The sequence below is a fragment of the Chrysemys picta genome, chromosome 1, assembly GCF_011386835.1.
Source record: "Chrysemys picta bellii isolate R12L10 chromosome 1, ASM1138683v2, whole genome shotgun sequence".
In the NCBI taxonomy this organism is placed as follows: Eukaryota; Metazoa; Chordata; order Testudines; family Emydidae; genus Chrysemys; species Chrysemys picta.
In genome coordinates, this window is record NC_088791.1 from 109,743,846 (window position 1) to 109,771,004 (window position 27,159).

The 27,159-nt window shown below is 45.5% G+C and overlaps 1 protein-coding gene across 5 annotated transcripts in view; it reads left to right on the plus strand.

Annotated features, from left to right (window-relative positions):
- The first annotated feature begins 943 nt into the window (after positions 1–943).
- IQSEC3 (IQ motif and Sec7 domain ArfGEF 3) overlaps positions 944–27,159 on the plus strand; it is a 126,124-nt gene continuing 99,908 nt past the window's right edge. For 2 of the 5 annotated variants that reach the window (XM_005308726.5, XM_005308725.5), the window contains exon 1: positions 944–1,703. In XM_005308726.5, coding sequence (XP_005308783.3) covers positions 1,222–1,703 — 482 coding nt within the window. In that variant the 5' untranslated portion in view covers positions 944–1,221. The remainder of the gene's footprint in view (positions 1,704–27,159) is intronic. The other 3 variants (XM_005308727.5, XM_042849804.2, XM_065566830.1) reach the window with 3 other exon arrangements.

Below are 27,159 nucleotides of genomic sequence, written 5' to 3' on the forward strand. Positions count from 1 at the left end.
TCTTGTGTATCAAGAGAATTGTTTATGGGGTCACACAGGTGTCACTGGGGATAGAATTTGGCCAGCACATCCTTTATTACTGGTGATGATGATAATGCATAAGAATGAAAGAGCCCAGCTTGTCTCTCAGATCCCAGGTGGAGTTTGTAGGCTATAATCAGACAAAAAAATGTTATTTCTTGTGAAATGAACACATTTGATATTGAAATTGAAAGCCAGTAAGCAGGGAGCCCCCATGACATTATTTTTACAGAACTTCTTTTCCCAGAGTAGAACTGAACTTTCTGTCCCATTTTATTCTGAAATAGAAAAGGGAGAGGAAATATTCAGGGGAACCACTGACTCCTAAGGAAGAATTCCTTCCACCATCTACTCTCCTTGATCATTCCTCTCCCAGGTGCATGTTGAGTCAGCAGGACCAGACAAACCCTGCCAAAATTATTCTAACCACTTTTTAGAAAGAAAGAAAGAAAGAAAGAAAGAAAGAAAGAAAGAAAGAAAGAAAGAAAGAAGAAAGAAAGAAAGAAAGAAAGAAAGAAAGAAAGGAAGAGCAACAACCCTGCGTCATTACGGAAGAAAGCATCATCATCTAGAAATGCCACTCAAGGAGGCTGGAAGAAACTGTGATGAGGACACCCAGAGAGCAGGCCCTGAGCCCAGGGGCTGGGGTTTTTGGGTGCTGTGGGGGTCTGTGATGTAACTGCTGGCTGCTGCCAGCCTCCCCCTTGGTTTCGGCCACGACTTTATCACATGGAGAAGGAAGTGGTCTGAGTTGCAAAATAACTTTCTCTGATGCCATTAAATGGCAGGCTGGAGCACCTCGGAGAACAACCCCCTGTGCAGCTAGCTCAGCGAGGGGCGGTAAAGGGGAGCCATGGGGGAGGGGGACTTTCCCTCCCCTCCCTTCTCCAGCCCACACCCCTCTTCTCCCTTCCTAGTCACTCCCTTCCCGTCCCACCTGCCTCTCTCCAACCCCTTCCCCAGCTCTCCCTTCGCTTTGTTCCCTGCCTACCTCCGCCCCCTCCCTCCCGGCTACCTGCGCGGCGCTCGCAGGGGGCTGTCCCTCCAGTAGCAGGGGGTGGGCCCTCCCGAGGAGACCTGCCCCCCCCCCGCCTCTCTCAGCCCGTGCCTGACGCGAGGGGGCAGAGGCTGGCGCCAGCCGGCCTTGCTGGGAGCCGGGTGTGTGTGCGCGCGGCGGGCGGAGGGGCCCGGGCCCGGGGCATGGAGAGCCTGCTGGAGAACCCGGTGCGCGCCGTGCTCTACCTGAAGGAGCTCACCGCCATCGTGCAGAACCAGCAGAGCCTCATCCACACCCAGCGCCAGCGCATCGACGAGCTGGAGCGGCGCCTGGACGAGCTCAGCACCGAGAACCGCAGCCTCCGCCAGCAGCACCCGGCTCCCGCCGCCGAGCCCCAGCCGCGCCCGCCGGCTCCCCCCGCGCCCGCCCCGCAGCCCGAGCCGGAGCCGCTTCAGCACCCCCAACAGCTCCCGGCGCCGCAGCCGCTCCAGAGCAGGCAGGCTCAGCCGGGCCCCAGCGGCGGCGGCAGCAGCAGCAGCCGGGCTCCCGCTCACCAGCACCTCCCGCTCCAGCCCCATCAGCACCACCCGGAGAAAGACAGCAGGGAGAGGGGCTGCTGCACCACCCTCCTCCAGCACAAACCCGCCCCGGCCATCGGCAAAGGCGCCCTGAGCAGGAGACCAGAGTAAGTGTGTGTGTGTGTGTGGGGGGGGGGGGACAAATGGCTCTTTCCAGGCCGAGCGCCAAGAGGTAACTGGGATCTAACCCCCCGGCTCCCTGCCACGGAGAATGCGGGGGTGGGTGGGGAATCCCTCCCTAGCTGTGCTCTCCAGCTGGAGCGTGCGGGGCGCAAAGAGCCGCGCGGCTGCCGCTTCCAAGGGGCATCAGCCGCCTTCCTCCCGCTTGGTTCGTTGGGGGTGTGTGTGTGTGTGTGTCTGTCTGCTGCCCCTGGTAGAATCCTGCCCGCTCGGGGCACACACGCCAGCCCCGTGCTCGGGCTTGTCTCTGTCATAAATAAACAAGTCTCGGATCAAAGCTGATCTCAGTGTAGGCAAGGCAGGGAAGGAGGCTTTGCAAAGGACAGCGACGGCCGTGTGGCAGGATCTGTTTTCATCAGGGTTGTGCGGCTGGTCGCTGGAAAAAAAATCATCCCTGTCTGACCGAGAGGGGATTTTCTCACCTGTGGGGGTGCCTTAGTATATTACATATCAGGACTATGTATAGACATAAACATAGATGTTATACAGTTATGATATTTAGGGTGCCCATCTCAGTTTTCTGGGGTTATAGCTCTCTTTTCAAAGAGGTGTTTGACACCTGTCCAGCTTTTTAAAGGGAGAAAGTATTTTTTGCTGGCCTTTGTTCTCTAACAGATAGCATGAATACTGATACTGAATGCTAATAATGAGATGTGTGTGTACGGATAGTATACAAGGACTAGCAGTCCAAAACAGAAATAGAATAATACTGGAGAGTTACATTTTCCTGCTTTATGCATCCAGTAAGTCCCATCAGCTCACCAGCTTGCAATTACAACTGAGCTAGATATCTGATCTGCCTTTACTTAGGTGGTTTGGAAACAGCAGGGTATTTTTTGGTCAAAAGTCAGCGTAAGTAAAGTTAGGAACAGACAAAAGAGCATGTAGATTGCTTAAATGACTATGGCATATAACCAGCTCACATTGATGGTAAAACCAGAACTATTTCTCATCTAGAGTAAAAGTGTATGCCTTTCTTCCTGATGTTGTTGAAGCAAATAAGATCCTCCTCAGCACAGTTCTCAGTCCAGATCATGGTTGGTTTATTTGTTTTTTTGCTCTTTCCAGAAAAGGAACCCATCCTTGCTGTGTTTGTTTTGAATACTGAAGGGCAGTTAGAAACATCAGTGATTTACACCTGCTGAGGGTCTGGCCCATGACTAAGCAAGAAGCAATGCAGAAATGATAATTAAAGTAATTTATACCTCACCTTATATGTACAATGTACTTTCCACACCAAAAGCCCCTAAAAGCTTATAATTTTCAGGCTCAATCCTGCAAACCCTACTTACTGAGATCAGTGGCAATAATCATGGCAGTAAGCGCTATGCTAGATAGTAAGGAGCGGGCCCTTATTCACTATGCATTGTAAGAAGCTTTAAAAACACATAGGAACTGATTCTGTTCTCTTGTATACTACTGTAAATTCAGAATAAATTCAGTGGCGTTACACCACTGTGAAACCCATGTAAGTGAGTGCAGAATCAAGCTCATTGTTTTTAAACAGTGAATCCCTGCAGTGAAGCCAATATTAGGTACATAACATTGGCAAGGTTTTCCTTTCATCTGAATATAGTTTCTCACATACGTCATTAGACAGATTGAAGAGTCAGTTGCAATGCACAAGTCTGAATAGCTCCTTTATAAGCCTTTCATTTTTGCAGTGGGGTTTGCTTGGGGGAAAAAATCCCATGAATTTCTTACTATTTCATATCAAAATGCACAAGCAGAGGAGCATTAAGGACACTGCTGATCTCTGATACATGCACAGTGATTTGTGGAAAATCAGGACTGCTGCCAGGGATAACATAGCAATCCCTGAAGCTCTCTTCACTCAGGAGGATTAAAATAGCCTGCTTCTATTTCCTCCTATAGCTTAGGCAAACCAAAATCTTTGTATAAAAAGAAATTTATGAGATTGAAAAAGGTTTAAACTCCTCACTTTAGCAGGTTCATTGTCTTTTATTGATTAGGTACACTGGGTTTCATCCTCTCTCATCTGCAAATGCTAGAGGGAAATCAAAGAGACAACAAAATCTAATCTAAAGGCATCTTGAATGTGGAGGATCTTTCACCTCCTTTTGACAGTGTGCCTAGTATTCACTAAGATCCAAACGGCCAACTTCAGGGTTGCATTTGGGCTTTTATGCAACAATAGTGGAAATTTGATACAGAAGACATGGTGTGTGGAGAGGACCTTAGATAGTGAAGATTTTTCACCTCCTTCCTTCCCCCATGCCTCCAGTCATGATATCGCCAAATTATAAATGCTAAAATCCAATGTTTTCTTACATTTCATTTCCTCTCCCTCCCCCCTGTCTTTCTGACCAGGACTGTAAGAACTGAATAATAATCAGGAGAGAAAATGGCCACTCTAAATGGAACAGAAATGAGATCTTGTAGGAATATGATGGATGGAAGCAGGGCTTAAAGTGATTTAAAAGAAGTACCAGGTCTATTATTGCCTAGCAATGGAACTTCATCAGTTTGTCACGAAACTGAAGGGCCCAGACAGCTTGTTTAAATACATTTGTAATGCTCCCTCCCACCTCAGGCACAACCCAGAGGTCTCTCTTATTTTGGGCCAGGGTTGAGATCCCGCATGAGCCAGCTCACCATAAACCTTGGATAGAAGTGAACAGCTAAGCTTTTAGACAAGTGACTATCCATCTTGACCTCAAGAGGCCTGCAGAAAAACACAGACCCTTTGTTTTTAATAAAGTTTGGGATCATTCATTTTATTATTTTTCTTCTCAGCAGTAAAAAAAAAAATCTACATTTTAAATAAAAAAACTGTGCGTTCCAAACTTTTCTCTGGACAGGGGGGAATTCATCAGGTATGCAGAGGATAGTTAATTGCTGCTGCATGGCAGTGAGGACAGCAATGCAGAGCTCACCTATGAAACGAGAGGTAGGAGAAAAGATTTACATAGATATTTCTCAGCAGGAATTAGTCTGATTATTATTCTGTGGCATATATCTCTTTCTACCTAGGAATCTATTGCATAAGTGCCTCAATTACTGCTTTAAAAACAAAAAATAAGGTCAGTCATTCTGGAATGTGTTGCCGCAGAAATACAGGTTCCCAAATTAGCATGCCTCAGATCACCCTTATTAGGTAACCTCTTGTCGTAAGAGGCCATTCTAAAGTATCCCCAAATGTACTGGGTATAATTCTCCCTCCTTATCTTTATCAGAAGAACTCCCTTGAGATGCTTTATTATATGTACCAGAGAATTCCAGCAGAGATTAATTTGGCCTCTTGAGTCTAAATGGGTCAAATCCTGCAGTCCTTACACAAATGAAATTCCCTCAGTGAGAGCTGTGCCTGAGTAAGGACTGCAGAATTTGCTCTTACGTGCATAGGTGGCAAAGTCCTTTGTTATATAAAGAATAATAATAAATTGTGATACAAATACTTTGAACATCTATAGAATCTTCCATCCAAAGATCTCACTGAAGTTTACATACCTTAATTTGAGGCAGAGATTATTATCCCTGTTTTACATATAGTGAAGCAAAGACACAGAAACATTAAGTGACTTATCCAGCATCACACTCAATGCCTGTGACACAGCCCAGAACAGAACCTGATTCAGTTGAATCTCAGCTCTGTATTTGGACCACAAGACCATCTCTCCTGCAAGAAGGATCTTGTGGTATAAATTTTACAAACCCCATTTTCCAAGGGTTTATAAACTATTTGGTTTTGCACTGGGCTGAAACCAGCTTTATTTTATTTTTTGTTGCTATGTAGCAGATGGGTAGTTTTATCTGACTCTGTAACAGAGAAGGCATGGTTTGAGAGAGCTAGATGTTACATCCACTTAGTCTTTGCTATGGACTGAGGCCATTTGCTACATTTTTTGTTTAATTTAAAAAGCCTAATTATGTAACTTTAAAATGAAGCTACTGCATATGCAGAGGTGCTGCTTTCCATAATTTTTCTTTTAAACTATGCATTAATGTTCTATTCTATGGATTATCTCCAGGGTAAAGGCATTAGACAAAATCCCATTGATTTCAATTAATTACTGTAAATATTGTGGGTTTACTATTACTATTAACATATTTTACCATATTTGCGCATTGCACCAGTAAAAATAATAAAAATACTGCAGTAATCCTGCATTCCTTGCACACCACAAATCCCCACACATTTTATTTTGGGTACAGAAGAAATGCACTAACTGTCTCAGAGATTGACCACATTGGGGTTTGAGCCACTACTTTAGCTGCACTGGTGTTGCCCCAACGCAAACCCTATTGTAGATGTGTAAGAAGTGACTTGCAGCAATGTGGCTTACCCTAGTTTCAGATGGTAGAGATTTGCATCAGCGCAGCTACATTGATGGCTAAAGCCCCAATGTAGACAAGCTCACAGACATTTTAAGAACAACATTTAATTTGACTAAATAGCTCAAGAGGGAGGAAAATGAAAATAAACTATTTGAGGCTATCTATATCCCATTTTAAGGTATATCCATAATGGTTCCAAAACTCCACAGTATGAAATGAATTGAATGATTATGTAAAATCTGCATCAGTGCCTGGTAATGACACCTATTGTAAAATTCCAGACAAAGGGATAGAAGTTAATGGCTGTTAACAATTCCATGAGAAATAGCAGCTAGAGGGACAAAGAGTCCATGTCCAGAAACAATACCATATGAAATCCTAGCTGCAAGAATAGAGTTTGAATGCTTAGCAATGATGCCATGAGCAATCCGAGTCACAGAGACAGCACCTGCATTTGTGGAATTGATACCATACAAAACCCATGCCAGAGCAACAGAGTGCCATTCCCTGGAAAGAAATCCCAGAGGCAGGGCTGGGCTTGCATTAGTGCTTTAGTAATGCTAGCACATGAAAGTATCTGTGCCTAGTAATGAAATCATGGGAAGTGCCAACCAGGGACCCAGGGGATATGTCTACACTGCAATTAAATACTTGTGGCTGGCCCATGCCAGCTGACACGGGCTTGCGGGGCTTGGACTAAGGGGTTATTTAACTGCAGTGTCGACATCAGGGCTCAGGCAGCAGCCTGAGTTCTGGGACCCTCCTACTTTGCAGGGTCCTAGAGCCTGCTTCCCAGCCTGAGCCTGAACGACTACACAACAATTAAACAGCCCCTGTCCCAAGCCCTGTGAGCCAAAGTCAGTTGGCATGGGCCAGCCGCAGGTTTTTAATTGCATTGTAGACATACCCAGGGAAGTAACTGCAAGTAATGACTCTATATGAAATCCTGGCCAGGGGGACAGGCAATCAGTGCCTAGAAATGATGTCAAAGGAAATCCCAATAAGAAGGACAATGTGTCAATGCCTGTGGCAATGATGTACTGACCTATGGACAGGAGATTCCATGGCCTAAGGTACAGTACACACCAGGCAACATCCAGTGGTCAAATGAAGAGGGGCAAGGGATGCAAATATGCTTCTTCTATTTTGGTTTGGATTTCACTCAGCTACATGTTTTGTTACAGCCAGTTGGATGCTCTCTGATCACTTAGATTGTGTGCTCAGTGCATTCTTGCATATAATTGAACTTTTTGTTGGTTTGGCTCATTTGGTATCACTTTCCCAGGTAGATGCAGGGTTAGGACACAATTTTACTTCCCATCTTTAGGAGGAGTGGGCTCATGGGGCAACATTTTTACTGCCATCCAACCACAGCCAAAAGGGTTAATCCATTATTGCTTGGGAACGGTGTAAAATAAAATCTTGTCCAAAGTGAAAGAGTGAGCATGTCTGTTCAATAAACCATTGGGAATTCCTGCTAGAAGGACAGGGTCTCAATGGCCAGTAATGAGGCCACACAAAATACCAGCCAGAAGATCATGATATGAATTCCTGCTAATGGTGAGGCAGGAAATACTGGCCAGAAGCTAGCAGAACCATGGGTAATCTTGGCCAGAGCCACATTGCATCAATGACTGTTAATAGTATTGTGTACATTTTAGCAAGAAACAATACATCAATGCCAGGTAATGGTACCATTTGGGGAACCACTCCATTCATATAACCCTCTTTGCTGTGCCTGTGGATTGCAGCAAATGTGGTATGGAAGGTCACTCGCTGTGCTGAGATTCCCACTATATTCAGTGGCACAACTGACTGATATTCCAGTGTCCTGGTTTTTGTGGGTTAAAATTAGTCTTCATTAGTGTGTTCTTTCTCTCTCGCTTACACACACACACACTTTATAAATAATTTAATTTGTATAACATTAATCCTTGTTTTTATAACCTAGAGATACAGTCTGTGGATGCATGTGAGATGGTATTTACATTATACAAAGATTATACATGTTTTTATGTGCACTGTATGCAAAGTTATCTGAGGTATGGGTCAGAGTTAGTCAGAGCTCAGAAATGTACTCCTAGACCTAGCAGCATGCCAGGCCATGAGACTATCATCTATGCAGGGTTGCTCTTTTATTAATTTCTCACTAGCGGTTCAAAAATACATGCCCGTACACATGCACACACATACCAGGTTGCAATGACACTTTGCCTATCCAGATCCTGCTCTGTTGATTGTTTTTGCCTGCCATGAAATCCTAGTGCAAGAGAGAGTCTGACAAGAGTTCTACTGTCTATCTTAAGCTTTCTGCTTCTTGTGTGGTTTGTTTCCCCTGTTTTTTATTTGTCTCTCTGTTTTGCCTGTTATTTTCTTTGCATCTCCTTAGCCATGTTGCTCTTTCTCTCTTTGTTTCTGAGTTCAGCTATGGTATATTTCTCTCTCTTTTTCTGTGGTAAGAAACCTTCTGTGATTTCCCCCTTAGGAAAAACACTATAGAAAGCCAGAAATGTATTCTGTGCAACAAATAGAAAAATATTTCATTTGTTATAAAATTACCAGTAGCTGTGATCCACGGCCGTAGAAGAATACGAAAAATAAATAAGCAAAAGGCGAAGGAATCATTTATGAGGTCAGATTAAAATGAGCTTGCACTGTAGTTTATGTCCTCCAATTTCTTTCCTGTAAACTCTGGAAAATATGTATTTTCCCCCCCAAAAGATCCTTATCCTAACACAAACTAAGTTAATAGCATTCTAGCATTCCCTGTAGCTGTGGTTGTGTTCAGTGAAACCTTGGCTAGGAAGATGTGAATCTTGGCTATTGGCTTTATTCTGCAGTGTGGCTCAGTTTGGGAGGCATTATCCAGTAGGGCAGTGTTTCTCAAACTGGGGTCCTGACTCAAAAGGTGGTCACAGGACTATTGTGTGTGTGTGTGGGTCACAGTATTGCCATCCTTACTTCTGCACTGCCTTCAGAGCTGGGCACCTTGCCAGTAGCCGCTGCTCTCAAGCCACCCAACTTTGAAGGCAGCACCAGCAGCAGCGCAGAAGTAAGGGTGGCATGGTATGGGGGTGGGGGTCATCACAGCCTGAAATATTTTCAAAGGGGGTCCCAGCAAAACCAGTTTGAGAACTCCTGAGCTAGGGATTAGACTTGGAATCAAGAGATGTAGCTTCATTCCCAGTTCTGCCAATGACCTACTTTGGACAAATCACTTCACCTATTTATGGGTATAATTATACTTATTTTCTGCTGTAAAGCACTTGGAGACATAAAGATGAAAAACACTAGGTAAGAGCTAAGTATTCTTAAAAGCTCCAGTAAAGGAAGCAGCATAAATGTATTGTCATTAATTAGTAAGGTGATGGTGTGTGTGTGTGTATGAGTGGGCATGCATACACGTGTGCATGAGAATGTGTTTGAATGTAAATTAGTGTTTATTTATGACCAAGATCAAAGTGACAGTATTTAGTTTCTATTTTTATACACAGAAGAGCAGATCCACGGCTGATATAAAAACCAGCACAGCTGCACTGACTTGAATGGAACTATGCCCATTTACGCCACCTGAGGATCTGCCCCAGATTGTGTGTGCATGTGTGTGTGTTCACATACACAAACATACACACATGCTGGTTTAAAGGACATTTTCTCTTGAGTGCTGAGAAGAGCAATAGATAGCAATGCATCACAGGAATAACAGTGAACAATGACAAAGCCATCAAGCAACATTGTACAGATTCTTCATGTAATAGGTTTGTAACTTTGTTAATGATATTATAATTTAGGGCTGTAGGAGGTTTGTTTCTGTAGGGTCATAAAGACATATTTTTGCACATTTGGTAATACTTTTATGTTCTTTACCTAGTGCATGTGAACCATCATCCTGTTGCATATTCGGGAATTGTTGTTATAGCTTTTGCTGGGAGAAAAAGCTAAGATTATGTTCATTGCTTACCCCCTGTTTTCACATGCTCTTAAGTTATAACTTTCTTAGGTGAGACTGAAACATTCCATGATTGGTCTCATCTGACACAGAGGTATGAAAGCTTGAGGGGAAAAAAACCTTCAGCTGATTGTGAGTAGAAAAGTGACAACACCCACAACCCCACACACAATTTTCTATTTGAGAAAAAAAAGTAGAATTTTTTTTGTTTTACTTGCTCATCAATAACCCAAAATGGCAGAATAACACCTCCAAATCTGAAGACCTGTCATGGGGCTGGTTCTCTGTAAGAAATAGTCTCCCAGCCATGTCTTGAAAACAGTAAGTTATAAACAGTTGGAAAATTGCTTCTCGGGCTCACTGGGCATCTAAGGAAGAATTTAACAGCCAAATGGAGCCCCTTCTTTCCCATGGCTTCACATAGGAGGCTGGGGGAGCATCTCTTCCCTTGTTGACTAGGGACCTAGCAGGGGGATGGGCTGTTGCTATAATCTTCCTGAGGGAGATTATAAATATATCTCATTGAAACAGAACAAAAAACTGCTTTACTTTCAAAGACAGGAGAAAACTGTAGGCATGAAAACATTGCAGATCTTAGGGACTCTTGCAGTATTAGGGCCTTGACTCATTTCAGGATTTTTTTTTTCTTCAAATTCTGAGTTTTCCCTTAGAAAAGAGATGTTTCTATCTAGTTCTGCTGCTTTCTAATTCTAGTCCATTAGGAGGTGCATCTTCAGGATGTCTCACACTATCCTGCTCAAATGAGATAGTCCTCATAGTACCTTCTCAGATGAGCTTTATGAGTAAATGTGTGTTAGGTCATGGGAGGCAAGTGGAACCCATTCCCATTACGTTACTTTTCATCTTGGAAGAGAGACGACTAAGGGGGGATATGATAGAGGTCTATAAAATCATGACTGGTGTGGTGAAAGTAAATAAGGAAGTGTTATTTACTCCTCATAACACAAGAACTAGGGGTCACCCAATGGAATTAACAGACAGCAGGTTTAAAACAAACAAAAGGAAGTATTTCTTCACACAACACACATTCAACCTGTGGAACTCTTTGCCAGAGGATGTTGTGAAGGCCAAGACTATAACAGAGTTCAAAAAAGAACAAGATAAGTTCATGGAGGATAGATCCATCAATGGCTATTAGCCAGGATAGGCAGGTCCCTAGCCTCTGTTTGCCAGAAGCTGGGAATAGGCAACGGAGTAGATCACTTGATGATTACCTGTTCTGTTCATTCCCTCTGAAGCACCTGGCATGGCCACTGTAAAAAGACAGGATACTGAGCTAGATAGACCATTGGTCTGACCCAGTATGGCCATTCTTATGTACGTTTAGTCAAATATAGGGCCCATCTCCATTATTCCCCGCCCCCCCCCACCCCCCGATTTCTCCTCCTCTCTCTTGTAATTATGGAACCAAACCTGGTCTACCCAGTTCACATTCACAGCTGTCCCCAGACCACATACCAAAGGCTTCTCCCAAAACCTTGTCTATCCCGAGGAGTTTTGCACTAGTGTAGCTACTCCAATGCAACTCCTTAGTGTAGACCTTCTGCACTGGTAGTTTGTACCAGCCTAATAACTCTGAGAGCAAGATTCTGATTTCACTCCAGTATATGATTTCAGTGAAGTTACTCCAGATTTGCACAGGCATTTCTGAGATCAGAGTGTGGCCTTGTGTTCTTTCTGGGACTAAAATCTGCAGCACCATCAGAGCAAGTTAATTCAAGTTGTTGCTAATTTACCAACCTCTTTGTACATCGGCTCACTCAGTCACTTAAGATGTCAGAGTCAATTGTTTTCAAGATTCTCCCGAGAATTCTTCTGTGTTACTCAAGCAGGAAGGGTTTGATCTCTCCCTCTGAGCCCCCTACGTAGCTGCATTGTCATTGGCTGCTGGCCCTTCATTTCCGCCAAGATAAGAACTCTTTGTATAAGCTGGATGCAGAGATATCTTCCCCATTACACTTGCTCACTTTGGAAATATTATCCCATCTTTATGTCCCTAGTTGTCATGGCTTCCACATGGCTAGGAAGTTCGGGAATCCTGGTTATTTCCTGCATTCTTATTATTTATTATTTGCATTGTAGTAGCACCTAGGAGTCAGTCATGGATCAGAATCCTATTGTGCTAGGAGCTGGAAATGAGTTGACTCCGTATCCTAATCTAATGTATTGATAAGCATATGCATGTTTGAACAGGGATGTGTATAAGCTCTTTAGGGCAAGGATCATCTTTTTGTTGTATGGATGTACAGTGCCTTGCACACTCTCAATGGTGATCACGAACTGCAGCTTATGACTCATCAGCATAGCACACCAACAGTCCTGAAAAATCTGCATGCTCCATCCAGACAGCTTTTCTGAAACTGCTTCTCTTAAATAGCGTGAAAGCTCCCAGTCTAAAGCCAGCTTTTCCCCATTTCAAGATGTTTTTGCAACACTAAAAGGAAGCCAACATCAGTTCAGGAAGCAACTGCACCCTCTTACACACCACCGCATTACTTCAATTTTATACCAGTTTAATTCCATCAACAGCATAAAACTGGAGTATCACAGTGGTGAATCAAGCCTATGAGCTCTAAAGTCTTGTCTAGACTAGGACAAAAGATTGATATTTGAAATGTGTTTTAACTAACACATTCTACGGCGCTAGGGAAGACAGGAAAAGTTGCATTTGTATAGAATCATAGAACTGGAAGGGACCTCAAGAGGTCATCTAGTCCAGTCCCATGCACTCATGGCAGGACTGTATTAGCTAGGCAAGATGAACCCTAGGCTCCAACTCTTAGCTTAGCATATGCTAAAGTACAACTTGCCTTGCCCATACTAGAGGGCTGTACATTTCATTGCTTCTGTAGGCTGAGCTCATTGCACACATCAGGGGCTGTTCGTATCCTTCCATTACCCTCCTCAAGCTCCCATCCCCCTCTATTTCAGGAACTCTCTGCAAACCCCTACCTGCTCCCTCATGCCAGGGGCTGTATGCATCCCCCATTCACCATTTCCTCCCCTGCCCTCCTCATTTCTCCCTTCCCCCCATACAAGAGTCCCTCATTCTCCTCTTGGGGCAGGAGATCTGTGTGCCTCCCCCTTCCCCCAACTCAGCATGTATTGTTGACAGCCCAACAAATAAAAAGACACCTATTGTCCTTAACAGTCCACTCAGCTTGTGACCCTGTTGAGATCAAGTTCTCAAAAGTAAGGGGGCATGGCCTTCCTGTTTAAAAAGGAGGAGCGTGCTCAATGGCCCTTTGCACACACAGATACCTCCACCCCCCACATATCCAGCACCAGTGATGACATATCTCTGTCTGGATGTAACAATAACTTTTGAATACCACATTTGATCAGTTGCAAGAATTCAGGGTACATGGAATCTAGGCATCAATGGACTGAACCCTATTGATTTTTGTGAAATTAGAAAAAACAAAAGGGAGAAATGGGGGACACATGGAGCTCCTGGCATCTGGTTAGTAGACCCAGCAGCTTCAACCACCTCTGTAATTGTCAACCTTGGCCTATAGAAATAGGGAAGCCATTTGTCCCGTTTAAAGCTGGACAGTCTTAGTTTTGTGGAGTACTGTCCCTGTCCGGTAGGGACTTGGCAGCGGACATGGGTTTGTCTGATGAAAATGAGAGGAGGAGACTGTGGACACATGAGGACGCCAGTGGGGATGATGCCTCCATGCGGAGTCACGCAGGCTGGGATGGGCTCACGCAGGTGAGCTCATGCAGGTGGGGGCAGAGAGATCTCATATTCTGGGGATGCACCAGTAGCCACCTTAGGTTGATATTACCCATTAACACCCTCCTGCATAACAACCACCCCTATCATTCTCATCCCTGCCCAGCCTCCAGTTGAATTTACTATGTTGACATCCTGAAGGGCTTCTCCCCCAGACAGAAGGAGAAGTAATGATGGCAGGGGCATGGGGTGGGCGAGGGGGAAATGCAGGATGAGGAATATGGGGTACACAACCCCTGGCATCGGGAAAGAGGGAATGGGGGGAGGGTTCACTTAGGGACTGGCAGGTCATGGCTCAACAATCCCCAACCTCCTTGGATGTCCTTGCTGGGCAATTCGTGGGCCTACCAGCCAAATTACGGTCTGTCGTTCCCAGTACTCCCTGAGTTCTCCCAGTCAGCTGCAGGGTGAGGAAGGTAGGGGTATCCAAGCCCTCCCTCTCCATCAGCTTCCAGCCCAGGGACCAAGGCGGAAGGAATGAGAAGTGTCTCAGTCCCCTCTTGCTCATAGACCAGACCAGCTTCTCTTGGGCTACTTCCTACCTCTCCGCTCACTCTTCAATATGGGGCATGGTCACAGCACTCTGCCCTTCCTAGCAGAGAGTTCCCAATCAGCCTCAGCAGTTTAAGTAGTCAAATGGATACTTCCCAGCTCGCTTCTCAGTGTCCAGTTATTCTCCCTTGTCATGGAGCAGGGGAGGGCAAAGGGTCAGGCCCCTGGCCTCCCAGTTGGGTCTTATCCACAGTCCAGATCCTTCTCCCGTTGATCGCTCTGTCCCAGAAGCTGCAAACTGAGTTCTTCCCAGCAGACAGCCTCTCCCTCACTCTCCTTGTTTGACTGACAGAGTCCCCTTTTAAGCAGGTTCTCCATTTGGAGCATGCTCTGCAGCTACTGAGGGGCAGTGGCCTCTTGGCTCAGTACGGCTCCATCACTCCCTTAGCCTTAGTGTGGTATCTATAAACCCCATCACAGGGACAGACACAGACACAGCCCTTGGCATGGAACAGGGATGGGTAGAATAGGGAGCCCTGCCACAGGAGCAGAATGGGGGATGCACAGAGCCCCTTCCAAGAGGGTGGTGGGGAGGGAATGCAGGGCTGTAGTATGAGGTGGAATGAGGGACAAGGGGGGAGAATGAGAAACCCCAGTATGGGGGGAATGGGAATACATACACAGCCTGTCATGTAGCAGAGGGGAGAATGGAGGGGCACACAGAGCTCCTTGGAATGGGTGAAATGGGGGATGTACAGAGCCCCAGGCATGAGAGAGGAAGGGGGGGTTGAAGGGAGTCCCCAGAACAGAGGGGCATGGGAGCGTAGCACATAGGGAGCTTGTGGGAAGTAATGGAAGGATGCTTGCAGCCCCCAGTGTAAACAGTGAACTTGGCCTACAGAAGCAATGAAATGTGCAACCCTTTAGTTCATTTATATTTGTAATCTTCATGATACATTAATATAGTTGCTGGGTTTTTCTTCTTTTTCTTAATTTTCACAGTGGTGGGTACTTAAGAAACCCCTGTAAAAGTTAGATAATAGACAACACACACATTTAACATTACCGCTTAACTGGTACTGGCTCTGCCCTTAGCTACTCCCACTAACCACCAAAGCCCTCCGTTAAGGGAGGAGCACACTAGTATATGTCTGGTGTATTCCAGTAGATCATACCACCTCAGGCTGGGAACATGTCAGATCTCATAAGCTAATCCATTTTGGCTTGGTCAGAATATATCTGGGAGAGGTCCAAGAAAAACCCAGAGTGCTGGGGGAGTGACGATTCTGTAGCTGGCATTCCCTTCTGAATCAGTACTGAACCAATGACCCAGCATGGTGTCAGGGGCAGCATCTGGAGATGCTGCCTTTCAGATCTGACATAAAACAGAGACCGTAAGCAATTGCAGCCCTTCCTATGACACTTATTTGGAGAACAGGAGTGTTAGCCCTTGTGCCTTGTTCAAATTCCAGTGGGGGTAGGCACAGTTAGCCTACTGGCATTATATTCCCCTTACAGTTTGAATTTGATACGAGTCTGATTCTCTACTGCCTTGCCTCTCACTTATACTTGTGTGAAATGAGTGCAAAATGGGTGTGAAATGCTACCAAATCAGCAGAAAAGCATTTTACACCATCTTTGCACAGGGGTAAATGACTAAACAAGGCACAAGGTAGTGAAGAATCAGGCCATTGTTCTTCACTTCCTGTCTTAAACTGTAACATCGCTGTGGGTTGTTACCCAGTTGTCATGTTTCACACCAGAGGTGGCTGTATATGCCCTGTATTATCTTTTATACAGAGCTTTGGGATCCTTCAGGAGTAAAAGCACTAGACAAATTCAGTCATTAGAAATAAGGTGTAAAGTATTAACAGTGAAAGTAATTAACCATTGGAACAATTTACAAAGGGCATGGTGGATTCTCGGTCACTGTCAATTTTAAAATCAAGATTTAATGTTTTTCTAAAAGATACACCCTAAGAATCATTTTGGGGAAGTTCTATGGCCTGTGTTTTACAGGAGGTCAAACTAAATTATCACAATGGTCCTTTGTGGCCTTGAAGTCTACAAATCAATTAGAGCACACATGTATTCATATTTAAATATTCTGGCAAGCATTTGAACTTTTCCTCCAGCATCTCTCAGCGTGCCAAGGGCCATGAGATGAGAGAAAGACCTAGATGAGGGGAACACACACAAAAAGTACAAAAAGCTTCAAATGGTATGTGATTAATTTCTATAGTATGAAAAATTTCGGTCGAAATCCTGAAGTCCTGGCTCACTCCGAGTGGATTAAAGTTAGGATTTTTGCCTAAATAAGGACCTTAGAACTTGGCCCAAAGATCATAGCATCAGTTCATGATTGATCATTTCTTATGTCAATCAGGTACAATAAAGAAAAGGATTGGTGTTGAGTGAATGTAAATTTGGGTGTAAAAGGAGGGTATAAAAGTTTGAGTATAAAATAAGCATATTCTTGTGTACCTAAGTCTATGAATGCATGTTACACATATGTCCAGCAGAATTTACTGATTGCAGCCAGTGCTTGTACTAAATAGCATGGAACAGCACTGAATAAGAGTTGGTGATAATATATATATTAATGATGGCCTGATTTGTTACCTAGAACAGTGAGCCAAGAGGTGGTCACAGAGGATGATGGGTAGCAGGAGGGGAGTAGCTTAAAACCACATCAGTTCTGTTGTTTCAATCTGGCCTGACTGGAGATAGCCTGGCTAGGGCATGCCACACACTGAAATCATTTTTCTTGCACGAGCTAAAGGGAAAGCCTCCCACTGAGTTAGACGCTGCAAGTGAGTTACAGAAGCAGAAAGTAATTATCACAGCTGAGCATGTGAACAAGCTGACAGTCCGTATTCTCCAATAGCCACAGCTTGGTGAGCTTCAGTTTCTCCTTGCCAGAGGGATGCTCCCAAAATCAAATGCAAAGCCATGCAGTAGACGACTGCATCCATCCCCCCCTTCCCCGGTACAAGCACACCAACGCATGCAGCATTGAGTCACGCTCGCAATATCAAAGACTTGGACTGTCGCAACCTTCCCTGCCTTAGCCAAGGAGAGATCTTGCATGACTGAAATGCATGGCTTAACGGATTCTGGATTGCGGTTTGCATTTCCAGTAATAAGTAGAACACGCAACCTTTTGCCCCTCCTGTTTGTGATTATAGCATTGACGCCACAACACATTTTATTAGCTCAGTCTGATTAGCAGTGAGCTGTTATTAACCCCTTGGACAGGGGTCTTCTTGTAACCTGCCATTCTTATAGGGCTAATGCCATCCCTGCCAGGCTGATCATTAAGTGCTGGGTTCATGGGCAGGTCCCATGGCTCTTATGTAAACCTGTGCCGTACTCTCTCACATGGGAGAGGGTTGTGTTATGGAATTTCCTTTACAACTTTAATTAAACGCCTTTTCACACAGACAGGTTCATTCAGTGGGGATTTCCTTGCCCTAGCCTGTTCTCAGTAATAGCAAAGGTGGCAAGGAAGAGCTCTGGAATGGGAGCCAGGAGCCATTTTAACATTCACTTTGAGCTGTAAAGCATGCCTTGGATTTTGCTTGGGTCTTTTTCTGTCTTTCAGCATTGATCCTGTGAAGTACTGTATGCTCTCAACTCTCCCATTGCAGGAGGAGGCCTCACAGGTTTGGGGCCTCACCTCTATCCTTCATTAGCTGGCATCATTATTAAGGCTTTCTTTCATTTGCTGTTGTTTTGGAATCTCGTGGGTGGACAATAGCTTGAGAAGCAGTTGGCATTGCTGGTGGCATCTGACAGCCAAGCAATGGAAAGGGGGGCAGTTTCCCCAAGATCTCGCCATTCTTAGTTGCCCTTTATTTAAAAAGGCACTGGTAAAAACCAGGAAGCTTGTAACCCTTCCAGTTGCAAAAAGACTGTTCAGAGTCATAAGCGAAATGTTGTGCTGCCCACAGTGTCTTGGTGGCAGAAGTGAACATGGTGGCAGTAGCATGGACAATATCCTGGATCTACTGTGAGGCCCTTGCAGCACAATTTAGGACAATATATTCATTTTTCATAAAGAATTGCATCACCAGAGCCTAGATGGATTCCTGTGGTAGGGCTGGGAGTGTGAAGGGGAGAACGTGTATGTGTAAAGTTGAGCAGGAATGTGGATGTGTGTCTGTGTAAAGTCATGCATACCTGTGTATGGGACACCAGTCACGTATGAGTGTATATTAATGTGTGTTCATGGAGTGGGGGGGGGGTAAAGTCCTCTGAGTGTGTATGGAGGGTATAAAATCTTGTGTGTATAATGCACTTGAAAGTGCACACCCACCCACATATGCATATCTGTGTGAGTTAGCAGATTTAGGTATATGGGCTAGATGTGCTTCATATCAGATACCTGAGCTTCTCATCAGAATGACCACAAGATATAGAAACACATTGAATTAACAAGCCAACAACAGTAAGAAAAGGCAGAGGGGGAACACCTACCCCCTCACAAAATGGATTTTAAAAGGGCTAACATTTCACTGACTTGTTAATATAGGTTGTTACGAATCCATCCAAATCAACACCCTGCCCTGCTTACAGATCTTTGCTACAAAAATGACCAGACTCAGGAATCACTATTGAGAAAGCTTCTCAGAGAGGCTCAGAAGAAGCTTGAATATAAAAAAGGGCATCCTGCTGTGGCATGGGCTCTCCTTTTAAACAAACAACCTATGATAGAAGGGGAGGATTGAATTTTAGCTTTCAAGCCCAAGGAAGCGTATATTGAGAGCTTCTGACAAGGTGAGATGGTCGTGCACGGGATGGCACAGAGAGTAAAATACTGACTAGAGCGTACATGAACTACTTCTCTCTACTGGATGGAATCAGAACTGTGCAGCTGCATGTGACAGAACCTATACTGCTAATAGCTAGTGGAGATTCTTCTTTAGTTTCAATGATAGGTCCTCTGGAGCAAGAGAATCTAGGTTCCATTCCATGCCATTCCAGTGAAGTTCTAGTGTACTGTATAGTGACCAATGTGAAATCCTAGGCAGCCACATATTTGTTTCAGTATACGCCTTAAAGAAACATTAAGCTCATGCATTGAAGATGGTGCTACCACAGTAACCCAGGTGGAGGGGGGCGGGGTAGGGGAGAGGAGGATATTTAAAATGAAACTGCGGCATGCTTTGTCTACCTCCAGTAGGGATTCCACTCAGTGATGAGCAGCCAAAATCTTAGGAACAGATTCCCTACTGGGTCTTCAGTGGCACGGCGACGGTGGGTCCTCCAGTGCCGGAGCGAGTGAAGGACGTGCTGCTGAAGACTCGGTAGAGAACCGCCCGGTGAGTACAAGCCCCACCCGCCTCCCAAAACAGCCTATCTCCCCCCCATCCGACCCCCACCCATGTCCTGCCCCCGACTGCTCCCCTCAGAACCCGCAACCCATCAACCCCCCCCGCTCCTTGTACCCTGACCACTCCTTCCCGAGACCCCCCCCCACCCTAACTGCCCCCCAGGACCCCACCCCCTACCCAACTTGCCCTGTCCCCTGACTGCCCCGACCCCATCCACCACCACCCTGACAGACCCCCGGAACTCCTGCCTACCCAACCCCCCCGTTCTCCGTCCCCTGACCGCCCCCCCAGAACCTCTGCCCCATCCAACCCCTCCCGGCCCCGGCCCCGGCCCCTTACCATGCCGCTTACCCCCACCTCCCCCACCCCCCCCGGAGCTTCAGCGCGCGGCGCCCAGGAGCAGCCCTGGACAGCGCTGCAGCGGCGTGGTGGCTCCACCGGGGCCTGAGCTCCCGCCGCTTGGCCCGGAGCTCGCAGCCCCACCCCAGCCTTACCACGCGACTCTGAGCGGGGTAAACGGCATGGTAAGAGGCCGGGGCCGGGGGGGTTGGATAAGAGACAGGGAGTCCTGGGGATAGGGAATGGGGGGGGGTGTTGGATGGGGCAGAGGTTCTGGGGGGCGGTCAGGGGATGGGGAGTTGGGTATGGGGGTAGAGGGGAAGGCGGGGCCAGAGGAAGCCTCAGATTATCGTGGTGGCCCCTGCGGGGCCTGGGGCAAATTGCTCCACTTGCCCCCCCCGGGGAGGCCCTGGAGCTCGCAGCCCCCCCTTACTTTGCCGGCGGCTGCTCAAAGCAGCAGGTCTGGGGAGCTGGGCTGCCGGCGGCTCGGCACGCTGCGGCTCTGGGGGAGCGGTGGAAGTGAGAGAGGGGTCGGGGGAGGTCCCAGCTGGGACTCCTGGGAGCTCAGGTGGAGGACAGGACGGTCCTGCGGGCCAGATGTGGCCTGCGGACCGGAGTTGTTTGCCCACCCGCCCGGCCCTTTAACAGCTGGTTCTTAGCAACCGGTTCTTGCGAACCCGTGCGAACCGGCTCCAGCTCACCACTGATTCCACTGCTCCCTCTACCCTCTGATAGCTGGAGAGAGCTTTGGGGTACAGTAAATTCATGCATTAGCTGTTCACCTCTACAGGCCTCATTGAGCATCTGCCTTGAGTTTGAACCAAAGAGACTTTGGTGATCTCAGTCTGTTCCCTGGTGAGTATTTCTGTACACTGCAACAAACCACACTCTAGTAGGACTGGAAATCTGTGCTCCAAAGAAGTCCAGAATTGGCATAGCAAGGTAATATTGCAGGACAGCAGTGAGATGAACTTAGAGTTCTAAGTGTGCTTTAAAAAAAAAAACCGCGGGGGGAGGGCACTCACAACTGGAAGAGAAGGTACTGAAGATCAGGACTGAGATGCATTAGTAATACTGTGTGGAGAACCAAGACAGTAGTGGCAGGGAATGGCACAGGCCAGGATTCTGGTATGTTGTCAGAATTGGGTGAGTGACTAGAATGGGGCTAGCACAGAATGGTGCATCAGCAGAATTCTGGTGCATTGGCAGAGCTGCGTGGTAGCTCAGGATTAGATTATCTGAAGTGCTGCAAGTAGAAGTTGGCAGAACTGTGTATGGGAAGCCTGCTTGTGCTCTGCCTGGCTCTGGCCAGTGCTATTAATCTTTCACTTTCCTAAGCACTGAACTTCATATCAATTATGAAAAAAAGTTTCCCAAATGCGTCAGAAAAGGCTTTTCAGCTTCATATATATGAACTTGGATAAAAGAGAACTTGGTATGAATCTGGAAAAGTGACAGCTCAGTTTTATCCTGCCCACAGGGCCACTGAGGGGGGGGGGCAATTTGCCCCAGACCCCGGGCCCCGCAGGGGCCCCGCGAGCACTGGCCCGGTGGCAGTCCGGGTTTTCGACAGCATTTCGGCGGCAGGGGGCCCTTCAGTGCTGCCGAAGACGCGGAGCGAACGAAGGGCCCCCTGCCACAGAAATGCCGTCGAAGACCCGGACCGCCGCCAGGTGAGTACAAGCGCCGTGGCTCCCCCGCTTTGCCCCAGGCCCCCTGAATCCTCTGGACGGCCCTGCCTGCCCATCAAGATGAGGAGTGTGGGCTGATTACTAGTTACTGACCCTTCCCCTCCCTCTACCCTGTTTTTAAAGTTTGCTTCTCCAGGGAACTACTTTCCATCCAGCAGTACAGTCTGTCCTTTGTAATTTTAGCCTGATGGTTTCCAGTAGCACCAAGTTAGAATAGTTTCATCCATTAGATAATCTAGTTAATGCCAAATTCATCTACCAAAGATATTTCTGGCCTGTTTTACAAGATTGGAATGCTGCTTAATGGCACTGTGCCCATTCACCTGCGATATTCCTAGTTCCTATTCATGTAGTTTAAACTGACACAGAATCCACTCACCCCTGTAATTTCTGGCCGGTGCTCTGTCAGTCCACAGCTCATGATTACAATGGTGGAGGAATCCTAGCAATTCCACATGTAGCTGAACGTAGGCCAGAAATATTTTTGGTAGTAAGACTGATTGTCACTCTGCAACACTGGATTGTTAAGTGTAAATTCATTTCTCTATAGGGTGTTGCGCTTTTAAGAAAATCCAAGTGGATTCTTCGCCAGGCTTAATTAGTAAGGGTTTTCAAGGGAGGATAGCTTAAATCAGCTCCCAAACAGCAGTCAAACCACTCTCCAAGCCGGTTTTTCTGTAGAATTAATTGAATACAGATACACTTGAGCTGATTCTCATCTCACTTACCCCTAATAGAAATCAGGAGTAACTCCACTGAAGTTAATGCATCTGATTTAGTGGGCAACAGGCACAGGTTTAAACAAACTTTTAGCTGTTGGATGAACAGCTAACAACAAGGGGCACTTCAGCCTTGGTAGCAAACAGTCTGTATTGCTGACCATTGGCAGGGCCCCAAGTACTACCAAATATTTCGCTGTCAGAGCCTACCATCTCTCCAGGGAGGCTTGATCAGCATCAAGTTCCAGGCTCCAGTCCAGCTTCCCTCAGACCTGTCCTCCTTCAACCAACCCGCCGCCCCCCCCCCACCTACCTGAACCCTCCCCTTTGTAGCCCCTCTGGTGGATGGGGCTGAATGGGCTCACAGCAGCATATTAACCCTTGCAGGTCCCAGCATATTAACCCTTGTAAACCCCAATGCAGTGGCACAGCTGTCATCCATCAGCAGTGTTTTGGCAATACTAGTGATCTGGCACAGTAGTGGATTCTACCAAGTGGCCACAGATTCTGCTGTTCTGTCCATTTATACATTCAGCCCCATTCCAATTTCCATTATGAACAAGCTCAACGTGAATCGTGAAGCACCTTTAAAAAAGCTTTGCCATTTGGTGCTCCTTTCTGACGTGAAAATACTTCTGCTCCTCCTTCTCTCCCAGCCCCAATGGCTTTTTATTTTCTGCTGCTTGTTTTCTGCATTACAAAGGTCAGGTCCTCACTTCCCCCAATTTTCTAGAGCAATCTGATGAGAGCATTGGAGAATCTGATTAGTGATGTCACACCTGAGGTGCGGCTCCCCCCACTGAAGGGATGAGATCATTTTACACAGCAGGGGGTGACTCGCAGCCTCGGGTGATAACATTATTTGGAGCCTCTAAAAATAAAAACCTGTCAGGATCCTCCTGCAAAGGAGTAATGAGGAGCTGATATTTCTAATTTAAAAACAAGCAGCTGGTGGTAGAGGGGAGAGACCATTTTTTAAGAGAAAACACTGAGCCAGTCTGTATACATCCTAAATAAACAAAAGGGAAAACATTCATTTTGCTATATGTTTCGCCTTAAAGGTTAGACTGTGATACCTTTACTCATGTTAGTGCCTTATGCTGTAAGTATTCCCATTTAAATCAATAGGAATATTCACAGAGGAAGCTACTACAATCTGGATTTGCAGTGGAAAGCAGGGGGAGAGAGAGAGAGAAAAGACACACGCAGAAAGACAATGTGAGAGTACTTGTGCGCTAGTACATGGGATTTTTTTAGTATGCTTAATCAGTTCTCTTCATTCTGCCCTCTTCTTTAACAGACTGAGCGTCTGGAAAGAGCTTGCAAGCCTTTCTAAGATGAGATAATAAAGAGAACATTGACGCAAGAACTTGTTAAGACAAATGAGTTTCTGCAGAATGATTTATGTTGGTGAATTCATGTAAAGGATCCAATAATCACTCCAGCCCTGGCACTGTCCATTAGCAATTTCTTCCATGAAGGAAGTTAAATAGAAGGCTGTCTGGGCTCAGCTCTCTCCCTCAGAAGGTTGGGTTAATTAAAAACAAAAACAACAACAGAAAATGGGAGCTGAGTTGCCAAGCTGGTAATTAAGCTCTAGTCACTGATCAGATCTGCTGCATCTCAGAGGTGGGCAGCTGTCAGGAGACACAAAGCTTCCTGCAGACAAAGCTCAGCACTCGCATGATGCCATTGGGGTATTGAAACTTGCCATTCTTGGGCCAGATGGCATTATGGTGTTTAGCTCTGAGTTCTCAGATGCCAGCAGCATTGTTTTCTGGGGATCCTGGGGTGATGTGGTTAGTTTCATCTTCTCAGATGTGCTAGATTATTTGGTCTCAGAGGTTCACAACTACCCAATGGCCTATTCTGTTTTTATACTTTGACCATCACTGGAGTAGCAGGCAGAGGACCTTTTGGAATCAGAATCCAGACAGGTTCTAATTTGAAATCTAATATACATTCATATTCTGAATACATTCCTATTTCCTTTTGTCTTTCATCTGTCCTCTATCCCCTTCCATTATTAGCAATTCCCTTGTTACCTTTTTTCTGTCACAGGGGTGCTTTTTGGCTGATTGTTGGGATAGTGCAAAGACATCCCCAGTTTATTCAGCTACCAGGACAGAATATTCAACATCCAGAGCACATGAAATCCTTTGTTTCTCTCTGTTGGAAACTCTCCCTTTCATTCCTCTCATCCTCTGTCCCTTTCTCTTTATTCCCTTGTAGGGTGACCAGACAGCAAGTGTGAAAAATCGGGACGGGGTGGGGGGTAATAGGAGCCTATATAAGAAAAAGACCCCAAAATCGGGACTGTCCCTATCAAATCGGGACATCTGGTCATCCTATTCCCTTGGCTCTCCTGCCAGTCTGTCTTCCAAATCCCCTTTCCCCTATCACTTAGCACAGTGCATGGCCAGCAAGGCAGAAGGTTTTTAATTTGTCTAAGGCCAACCACCCCCTGAAGGGTAAATGAGAAAAAGCAGTTCCTATTCTGGTCCCAGTGCTGTGCCAAAGCTGCTATGGATTCCAGAGCTATTGCAGGCTAGAGGTGGATTGAGCAGATGGAATGGAGTACAGCTGTCTGCCAGTTCTATCCTGGTACATGGAAATCCAAATAGTTCCCCCAGCTGTTATAAAGACATAGAAGATTGGAATCATGGGATGAAAAAATATTATCAACTGCTTTAGCTTGTAAGACCTTCAGGGAAGAGACAGTGGCAAAGGTTTTCAAAGAGAGGTGCCTGCAGTTAGACTCCTAAGACCATACTTAGACATATCTTGGGCGCGCAGCGCTTGCCAGTTATGTAGAGACCAAAATGTGGACATAGGGGCCCATTCTGAGAACCTTGGCTTGGAAGGTCTTCTTTGCCTGCACAGTGCCTGACACACTTTGGATCATTCTGGTTGTTATTATTCTTTGCTTTGAGTGCTTCGTATAGCCCTCAAACACCCATAGCTCCTTCTCTGCTTGCCAGCTTCTCAGAATTGTGCTTTAGTTGCCAGCAGCTGGGAAGGAGTTGTTCTAGTTATAGAAATCCTTCCAGAAGCTTTGGATATCAGATCTTGGTTATTGGGGAAAGTGGCGGACCAAACTATTATCTTCTCCTTTGAAGGGGAAAGAAGGTACAAATCAATCCTATGACTACTAGGGCTGTGCGTGGGAATGCCAAATGTAAGAAAACCACTGCCCAAGCCAAAGAATTTTACCTATTCTTTCTGATCAGGGCTGGATTTTATCTCAGAACCAGTTGGCATAGCCTGGGACTGTATATGTGAGTACAAATTTAGCTGTTTCCTCTGTGTCTCAATGGTACTGTTATTTAATTTCCTAAGGAACAGAGCAATACATTCTTCCTGTTCATCTCACAAAGGGCTCTTGATTGGTAGGTTTGTTTTCTGGGAGTGTGTGCTGTCTTCTGCAAAGTTGGTCTGTATCCTCCCTCCAGTTCCATTCTATCAAAACCAACTGCTCCTGGATATTAATTACAGGGCTACAAATAAAATCCTTGTCCTGTGGCCATTTTCCTTGTGTGCATTACCCTCTGTGATGCCCATCTCCATGGATCAGCCACCAAAGATCCTATAAAACACAGTGAAGTACATTCTGTTCCCTATGTATATCACTGCTGCCAGGTACCATTCCTTGTTCTGTAAGACCCTGACTTCCCCAGCCTGCTGGTAGATTTAGATGTGCCCAGCCTGGCAGCTGATACAGTGCAATGCAGTTCAGTTCCCATTAGTCACCACTACTAGTGCCTTAATGTTTATCAGAGGGGCCAAGAGCACCTGACATTCATACATTGTACTAATACAGTAGTACAGGTGGCTAAAAATATGTATGTATTCATCCACATCTTTAATCCATGCTTATGAAAGACATTTTTCCTCAGAATCATACATCTTTGAGAGTCACAAAGAGAGTTTAGAGGATGTTGAATTGGAAACAATTTGTTTAAGCCTACAAACTGTGGGGGGACTAATTTTCCCCAATTTGTCTTTTTATTATTATGTATCACAATTAAAAGATGTGCTCATGGGTTAACAATAGGCCATCCAAACACTGGATAAAACTCAAACAAAACTGGAACCTAAATATAGCTATTCATAGTAATTGTTGGGTTAAAAAGAAATGTAGGTCACCAAAAATAAAAAATCCCCCATTCAACCTTTAGAAATTTTTAAAAAAATTCTTGTCACTGAGGCCCTCTTCCATAGCTACTTTCATTAATAATCAGGAATTTATCCCTAGGAAAAATCAAAGTGACAATGCCTGTAGGGAAGAGCAGAAATTACTCAATTTGGCCAGCTGTTGCTAAGTCCTAATTTGAAACCATACCAAGAAATACGTGACACTGGAAATAATATAAAGATAACACATTTTCAATATTTACAAGACAAACACTTTGTGAAATCTGGACACAAAATGGCTCTATCAATCTATTTGAGGAGTTGACCCAGGAGCAAGCTGGAACAAAAGGATTAATTCCTAAGATATATACAATTTTAAGTTAAAAAGATGTTGCTAAGAAAACAATCCTGCTGAAAAGAAGGAAAACAGATTTGGACAAAGAAATTGATCTTGCTGAGTGGGTCTCTATATGGGAAAGGGGATATATATATCTTCAATTTGTGCAGCTCAGAAAGAAATTTTTTATAAATTACTTATGGCATTTGACTCCAATTGGGATACACAGTATTGTTGTTATTAGGGAGGTGCTCTGATGGAGGGGTTCCAGGAAAAGGGAATATACAGGACACAACCATTACATGTGCAAGTAATTAGGCGGTTTGG